Raw genomic sequence first — 9268 nt, forward strand, 5'->3', positions numbered from 1 at the left:
TGTTGAGTACAGGTCAAAGTGGTACAAAGCCACTTCAATGCTATAGACAGTGGAGTGCCCCATGCAATAGCTTTGTGGAGTAAGCTGGTGGAGACCATTGTGTTAGTGCTGTTCCCTATCCATGAGTAGTAAGAGTACATAACCTGTTCACATACTGACAACTGAAAGACACATTGGTTCTTTCCTTAAAGATTTCTCTGACTCTGAAGATGTCTACCTCTGCCTTTTCTCTGCTTTTCCAGATGTTGTCACCCCAAATGGCTTGAACATTAAGAAATTTTCAGCAATGCATGAGTTTCAGAATTTGCATTCCATGTACAAGGCTAGGATCCAAGAGTTCATTCGAGGTCATTTCTATGGGTATGCTTTTACTTTTCAAAAATAAGCAATGGTTGTCCAACACTATTTAAAGCAAGAACCAAAGCAGGAAGACTAACAAGTACTTCATAGAGGAGGTGAAATGTTACCAACTTATTCAAATACCTGTCTGGGATTTCTCAGTCAGAAGCTAAAGGAGTTTTGGACACCAGTTCTAGCTCTGCTTAACAGATTGTGGGATCAGGCAGAAGGTCTTGATTTTTTCATTATGTACCCAAGATGCAGTTTATCAGATTAAGATAGTCTTAATTTAAAGAATAGCAGAAAAGCCTCACTTTCATTATTTTCTTGGGATAATAAATTCCTCCAGAATAGAAAGCTGTTGTGTGTTTTGTTTAATTATATCTTGAGAAATACTTAGTGCTTGTCTGTTTGTTTGCTTGGTTTCAGCCACCTTGACTTCAGTCTTGAGAAGACGTTATTTTTCTTCATTGCTGGGAGATATGAGTTTTCCAATAAAGGAGCTGATATGTTTCTAGAAGCCTTATCAAGATTAAACTTTTTGCTGAGGGTAAGAAAGCTTCTGCAAATGTAGATAACATAGAGCTTATACTCAAAGTTACCATACTGTGGAAGTTACTTACAAGAATTTCCATGCCATATTCTGGTTTATAGGAAAATAATTATGGGATATTCAGAGTTTTCATAAAGCTCTCTCCCTGAATCATCAGAGTATATAACAATCTCAGGCTGCTTAAAAACAATTGATTACATAGTTCAAGAAGTTAATCCGTGGTTACCTCCCTTGTTTTTAGAGAAAAATACTGAAAATATGAGTCAAGAATTTACCCTGAAAGTTTACATATTAGAAAGCAAATAAAAATAATCCTTTGATGATGCAATTTAAAAATATATTTTTAAGCAAATTGCTTAATTCATTAGGACCTGACCGTGATCTTTTAAATCTTTGAGTACTATTATCACACTGAATGGGAATCTTGCATTAAAATTTACAGTATGGCAGTGGCCTGATGAGTAAGCATGGGGAAGCCACTCACTCCTCCATGCTTCCGTTTCCTCAAGTAAAAAATGAGTGCAATGTTACTAAATGCTTTTATGGAGTACTTTAATGAAGATAAGACCTAGACCTTGTCATGATCAAAGAGCAGAGCACTTATCACCTACAAATGAGGTCATGGAAAATGTCTCCAGATGCGTCCCAAAGACTGATACATTTAAAATAAAAAATAAAACAAAATGCCAATCGGTTTTCAGTCATCTAGCAAGGATCGATTGACTGTTGTCCCAGACTCTCTCTTTTGTACTCTATCATTTAAATTATATGGAAAATCTGGATAAAAATATTGATACTATATTGTCAGCAGGGCTGAAAAAATACTAATGTTCAAGGCCCTAAGTACACTTGTTCTACCACCACCTTCTATTAATACACCATTAGAGCCCGTGGACTTTCTGGAAATACTTAATCCATTCACTCACACAAAAGATCACCTCACATAACTTAAGTATTTCTTCCACAACTTTGCCAAACAACTGACTTCTGTTATTTGGCAATGCTGTGCAACATCAGCTACCTGTTAATGGCATTTACATAGCTATTAACTATAAATGCTGATAATGTGGAAGGTCTTATGCTTGAACAATGATTGCCATGATCTCTTATTGTATCTAATGATTTATATGACATCAATGACAAGCTAGGCTGATGGAAAGTCAAAGGAAACTGAGGCTAGTTTTCCAAAGCTCTCTAAAACAGTGTACTGGGACTTGCTTCTCCCATAAGCTGAGGCTGGCTTTATTGCATTACTGTTCCAACACGCATGCCAGCACTTGATTAGCTGTTCAAAGAACACTTGCTCTGTAATTATTTCAAGAGGTAATTCCATTGGGAACAGCAGAATACCTGTCCTACTTGTGAATCTGGTGCTTCTTAAACAAGTCCCAGTGGTGTGCCTGAACCTAAAAAATACATAGCATTGGATGGAATGATTTTATTTTATAGAGTCCTTTTTCTTTGCTACTTGAAAACCTTACTAACATTTTGGAAATAAAGTTTTGAGCCAATAAAGTTTGTGCCAATAAAGTTTTGAGCCAATAAAGTTTGTGTCAGGTGAGAAAATGTGTGTAAGATTTTTATTTTTTGCAGCTTATGTTCACATCCTAAGCCATGGCCTCTAAACCATGAGAAGTCAGGAAGATCTCTATTGCCCAAATTGGAATTGGGTGATACCTGTTTACCTGTATCTATCCTCAGCTATATCTCTGACTTGACAAAAACTTCATAGCTGAAGGGAGAGGTATAAGATTAGAGCCTTCCTGGACAAACAATCAAAGTGCATGGGCTTTTCCTGTGACTAATTCTTACTGTTAAAGTTGGCTGTGATTTTTTTTTCTCTCCATCTTGTGTCCATGTAGGTTCATAAGACTGATGTTACAGTTGTTGTGTTCTTCATCATGCCGGCAAAGACAAACAATTTCAATGTGGAAACCCTGAAAGGACAAGCAGTCCGGAAGCAGCTCTGGTAATTGCCATTCTCATTAAGGGCCTTGTACAGTGAATTGAGGAGACATGCAAAAGATCCTGATGAAGAATAATGCTCTCTCTTTTTGCTCTGCTAAAATCAAGGATTGTGGGTAACTGGAATGTATTTGTCGGGGTGAAAGAGATGGGAATGATAAATAAGGGCAAATATTTCTCTTTTTTTTTTTCTAGGTTATTTTAGTAAACTTGCCTTTGTAACAAGTTAGCAAATAGTACTTGTTTTGCAGTGTCAAAGTAAAAGGTTCTAGAAAATCTGGTGTTCTGGTTGTCTTCCGATTGTTTCTAATACTCTTTTGGACATGCCATTGAGCTTCCACAAAATAAGGACTACCTGCTAATTTATCAGAGTGAGCTTCTTTGCCACTGGTGGGAAAAAGAAATTAATTACATGTCCTCTTTTATTTAGAAATATGGAACTTGTACTGTCTAATCCAGCAGAGTAACAGTTGGATTATAACAACGTTATTATAATAGATAACAATTGTGTGTAATTTTCTATATAGCCTACAATAAGCCATGGCCATACCCAAGCAGTGAAACTTACAGTTATAAAGGGAAAATTGTCACAGCCTTTTTCAGTTTAACAGCTTTCATTTTACAACTTCCTGAACAAAAAAGCAAAGCGGGAGCAGACTTAACCTTCACCTTACTTTAACTGCTATGCGATTCTACATAGGAAAAGACATATGTTGTGAGGTACTTCTGAACTGAGAGACATGGCAAAACTGAAGGTTCAAATCATAAAGAAAATCAGTGGTGGGTTATCAAGGATGAATTTTGTTTAAAAAAGTGAAAAATTCTATTTCACTCAACATATTCACATATTAATTATCTAAGCCAGGAAATGGAAACGTGCACTTTATCAGGTGGCTAGAGCAGTTAAACTGCTGCAGAAGTAAGGAAGCTGGTCTTAAAGCTAAGGGACTAAAGCCCATAAGACCTAGGTTCTTCTTTTATGCCTGTGTCTCACTGTGCTTAACCTCTTTCTGATGCCAGTTCTATATTTATAAAATGATAGAAATCTAAATGACTTAGAGATCTATAGATGAAAGGCACTGCGTAAGAGAAGGATACTATTTTTCTTGTTATCTCATTAACTGCCTCTGGCAGATAATCTCTGGCTCAGTTTCTGGATATCAATAATCAAGTTGAAGTCTTTGATTAACGGATACTAAACCTGCACAAAACCAGTGACAGAAATAGTTTACAAAGATCATTGAAATCATTTAGCTTTTGCCATATCTGGAAAAGAAGACAGATATGAGAAACCTATCTACTGTCTAGATTATCTCTGGAGTCATCACACAGCAACTTCTTGGGACTTACAGGAAACATTCTACCACTCTGGAAACAGGTTCCACAAATGTAGAGGTTGGAATTAATTGTCCAACTCTGGCTTCCTAAAAGTAGTGCATCTGAGCTGCCTTCACTGCCAGTGAGAGTGATGCTTCACTCCAAATGATGGTTCATCCTATACCACTTCAGGAAGTGTCTAAGATGAGCGAAGGGAATCATCCTCTGAAATAAACTGTCACCCTCTGCGGATGTGTGGAGGATCTGTGCAACTAGCTTAAACTGTAGATGGCTAAAGCAGGGTAACATAGCCAGAGTTTTTAATGAGAACTCTGTACGCGAGAACTGTAGGAAAATAATGTGAGTGCAGTGAGAAACAGCCATGCTTGCAATAAGTGCTTTTGGCCTCTGCTTTGTCTTTGATATAAAGTAGGTAATGTTTGAATGTAATACAACAGGTACAAATTAAATAAATAATATATGGATATTAGGAAAGTTTAAATTAAATGAAATATGCAAAGGTTTTTCCCTGTTGTATCTCTACTACATGGTTATTTCTCTGGTACTCAGTAATACAGGCACAATAGTGACAGTAAAGTTAAACCTAAAGATGTGAAATCATGCAAAAAATGCTGTTTCCAGCTATTCTTCCCATTGTGTTCTGTGAAAAGCAAAAGACCCTCTGCATCATCATATGCAGCATTATCATGGTCATAATCTGGAGCTCCTGGATAAAACCACCTAATATCAGTATTACATAATAATATTAGATGATGTTAAGGATGCCACAGAAATTAAATACAAGAAGAGTTTGGCCCTTACAAAGGAATAGACGATGGCTGATCTGGGATATAAAATCCCTTGTTTCCTCTGCTTCTGAAAAAGCAGTCTATCCTGTCTGGCTTAAGTTTTGGATATTGTTTGTGGCATGAGTCTATGAAAATATAGTCATGAGGGCACTAGCTTGCTGGGATTTGGATCAGTTTGGTTTGATATTTAGCTGCTTTACAACTGATCCAAAATTAACTCATCCACTGTTGTGTCTATGTGAGTTGGGAGAGGGCAACTAAAAACAGGTGTGTGGATTCTCAGCTTGGTAAAGTTTAGGATTTCACTTAACAAGTTTTGTCTTAGCCCGAAGTATAAGTCTTAGAAATCAGAAAGTCAGGAAAAGTTCCATGAAATGGGTGTTTTACTCAAATTGAGAGTGCATTTGCTATTTTGACAACAGCACTTCCAGCTGTACTTTCAAGTTATTTCAACTAGGGGCAGGATAATATAAATGGCTCTTTGCATTTAGAGTGGTTGTTCACTGGACTTCTTTCTTAGCTAAAATATAACATTTGTCTAGCACAGGCTTTATTATTAGCTTAAAACATGGCCTGAGCTTTCCAGGAAGTTTTTTAATTTATGGCAAACTACCTTTTAGTCTAACACTTGTTTTCAAAAGTCTTTGAATAGGAAGGGCAGAAAGTGAAGGGAGAAGCTTGCTTTAAAATCCCTATTTGTTTAACTCTTATATCTTACATCTTTATACTAGGTCAAGTTAAATTGGAGACCTCTCAGTGTTGATTAGTGTCCAATGTTAATGATCATGTTTCTCTATGTAGAGTCATATATATGCTCTCTTTTTCATAGCTGAGATGAAAGTGTGGTCTACTGATCACCAGTGAGGTCTGCTTCTGGCTTTCACAGTGCCTTCATCTTTGGATGCAGGTCAAATCCTCAGATGTGTTGAAATCTGTCAGTTTGGCTGCTGGCTGGATAAAAGAGCTTTGAGAACCAGACCTCTGTCTGCTTCTGCATTCTTGGTTCCATCCGTGTACATGAAAGCACAATTTAATTTGCAACAGCAGGAAGCTCTTTTATTCTGGCTTTGTCCTGGATTCTCCTGTTTTATACATATATTTATTTATTTTCCTAGGGACACTGCACAATCCATGAAAGAAAAGTTTGGAAAGAAACTCTACAATGCCCTGCTAAAGTGAGTGTATAGGTTACTTTTCTCTGCCTTGCAGAGCCACGTATTCAGCTGGCTTACCTGTGGTGTTTCTGTGCTTCTACTCTTCGTGTAAGAAATGTTGACATCCATAGGAGGGGCATAGGAGAAGGATATGGGACCCTCTGTTCCATATACAGGTTACCTGTTCAATAGGCAAATCACAGAGAAAAAATTTAAAGGTACTAGCACCCCATTATAGAAAGAGTCTTAAGAGACATGGGGGATGTCTAAGTAACATAAAGGCTTACTCAGTGTCAAAAATGAGCTACCTCAGCTTAAAAAAGCACCAGAGACAAAGTAGTATGTGTACTGGCTTATCCTTTCAAAAGACAGTTGGAAGTGAATGACCCAAAGCACAGATGAGATAACTGGAACTTCAGCAAAAACAAGGTGTGTCTGAAAAACAGAAAAAAAGAATTCTTTAGGTTTTTTGGAAGCTAATTGGAAGGTGAGCAAGTGTATGGGAGAACAAAATGTAGGGAATATAGAAAGGCCATGAAAACAAAGGAAAGATTCATGTTGACATCAGCAGACTTCAGATCAGACCTTGTTTGCTGTTTCTTCATTTTCTTTATACAACTGATAATAAGTCATTTGGTAAAATACGCTCTGTGTTGCTTCTGCAGAGGAGAAATTCCAGACTTGAACAAGATTCTTGACCGAGATGATATAACCATTATGAAAAGAGCCATCTTTTCAACTCAGGTCAGAAAATGTGCTATTTACACAAACAACTAGTATAAATTATAAACATGGCTATGTACAAGGATTGTGTATGACATATAGTGATATGCATCCATTGAAAAAGAAGTTGTCAGTAAATATACTTCTCATCGGTAACATTTAAAGATCAGCTGTGATCATTTTTAATGAGAGTATGATCCAAACTAATGCTTTCGGGGAATCCATGAATATTCCCCCAGTCACATGCAGGACACCAGAATTCCTAATTCTTTTGCACTAAGTGTGAACTTTGCATTGTTCCTGAAGCCTGGATTCTTCCATTTTTATTAAATATGTAAAATCAATCTCTTAAGGAGACATAATGTATTGACTAAAAACCTTTAAAATTAAATGGTAGGCCTTTCTAAAAGTTAGTACAAATACATTTATTTTGAGGTAAATGAAACAAGTCCTGTGACAGATTTTATGGTCTCATTTGTGGCCTTAGTTATATAGAAGACAACATTATATGATTGTAACTTTCTTTTCTTACCTTAAAATGAAAGGGTAAAAACCTATCCACATCAATGACAAAATCTCCCACTGTCTTCCACTAACCTTAGAAAATGGTGACAGGAGTCTTTGCCAACAGTTTTGTCTGGCTTATGGATTGCCTTTTCTCTCTTTAGCGACACTGTCTGCCTCCAGTGACCACTCACAACATGATTGACGATGGCAATGATCCAATCCTCAATACCATCCGACGCATTGGCCTTTTCAATAACCGGACAGACAGAGTAAAGGTACATTCTGTCATTTTCATTTTAGGTATAAAATGGAATTTCTTTAAACAGTCTCAGTCTGGATCATTGGCATGGGGAGTGCAGTCAAATTTTTGATAGGCAGTATTATACTAATAGAGTACTTCTTCCGTCTTCCTCCCTTTCCAGGAATAACAACTAGTCACTTCACAGATATCCTCAGTTGCTGTTTAACCAAGTTAATTTCAAGTCAGAAATCTGATATTAGGGAATTGTTTTCATTGCTGCCTCCTGAACTGAATGAGGAGCTACTACTCCTGAAAGCCAGGAAGTGCCACAGGTCATTTGCACCCAGATGTAAAACTCTGTAATAGATTCATTTGCTTAAAGCTGGAGGTCCAGAGTTTGAGCACAGACATTTCTGGAGTTCATCTCTTAAGAACAGCACCCTGACACTCAGCATTTGCTGTAGAAGGTAACCAGGGCTTTGATCCTGAGCAGAAATACTTCCTGTTCATGCTATGCTCACGTTTACATCATCTGTTGAAGCTAAATATATGTAAATAAATCATTTCCTTACTTCCATGTCTATCTTGCCAGACCACAGAAATTATCAGCTGCCAAAGTCTGCCAAAGCCTTTTTTGGTCTGGCAATCTCTAGCATTCTCTCTGTTAACTATAACTATCTCATCATCGATCTATTCAAAGTAGAACCTAAAATTGCAAATTCTTCCTCTTCCAAACCTTCTTTTTAAAGTCCTATCCATAGTATCTCTGACAACGACATATCACTTGTTCTCAGTGTTCTGGCTTTTAAACCCATGACGATAACTGAGTAAACATTTTCCTCAACTTCCTCGTTGCTTCTTCCTGGCTTAACATATTCTCTGCTAAGAGTGTGTCGCCAATGAGCTCTGAGAGCATAATATGGTAATAATATACTAGATGTAACAAAAGTAGGGTGGAAGGATGCACTGTATATAAATGTAATAAAAAATTCCTCAGAACTAACTGCTTGAAGTCATTAGAAAGCAGATAGCATATAACACCGCAGACACCTCTTCCCGCTTCTCAGCAGACTTGATTGGCTAGGTGTATGTCAAGTTTGTACATAACTGTCATTACCACTGGAAAATTATCTGCTGCATGAACAGGCTTAATACTTAATGAGCTGAATCTCATGGACAAAAATTCTGTAAACTTCAAATAGAAAGTGATTTTGAGAGATGTATGACATACCCATGCAGACACAGTTGGCATGTGAAAAATAGCCTCAGCAATGCCAATGGAAAATTTTATTTGATTCACTGGGATCAAATAAACTTGCATAATGAGTTTACAGCCCATTTACTGGTTGAATACATTGATGTGTTGATTTACTCAAGTGAGTAGCATGACTTTATTATTAAGAAAGGATAAAAGCATATCCTTGACATGGAATAATGGCTGCAGCATGTTTGTGTGGGGAAAAAAGCCCAGAGAAGGTTAAACCCTTCCCTCACACTTCTTCCTCCCAAAGCTGACTGGACAGCATACACAAGGCACTTCTCTACTTAGCAGTGGAATATGGGGCAGTGACCCCAAGCCCTGCAGAGTCATGCAGATAAATTAGTTTGGGTCCTGAAAGCGGGACATTAGCCTAAGTTAATAATCTTTGTCTTTCAGCAG

General features: G+C 37.3%; 1 protein-coding gene across 1 annotated transcript in view; it reads left to right on the plus strand.

Moving 5' to 3' along the window:
* GYS2 (glycogen synthase 2 (liver)) overlaps positions 1–9268 on the plus strand; it is a gene marked incomplete at its 5' end in the record, with an annotated part of 21190 nt that overhangs the window by 5069 nt on the left and 6853 nt on the right. The window contains 6 exons of the mRNA XM_009573220.1: positions 243–360; positions 769–889; positions 2755–2861; positions 6099–6158; positions 6803–6881; positions 7529–7642. Coding sequence (XP_009571515.1) covers positions 243–360; positions 769–889; positions 2755–2861; positions 6099–6158; positions 6803–6881; positions 7529–7642 — 599 coding nt within the window. The remainder of the gene's footprint in view (positions 1–242; positions 361–768; positions 890–2754; positions 2862–6098; positions 6159–6802; positions 6882–7528; positions 7643–9268) is intronic.

This window comes from Fulmarus glacialis, unplaced genomic scaffold (genome assembly GCF_000690835.1).
Source record: "Fulmarus glacialis isolate BGI_N327 unplaced genomic scaffold, ASM69083v1 scaffold45122, whole genome shotgun sequence".
In the NCBI taxonomy this organism is placed as follows: domain Eukaryota; kingdom Metazoa; phylum Chordata; class Aves; order Procellariiformes; family Procellariidae; genus Fulmarus; species Fulmarus glacialis.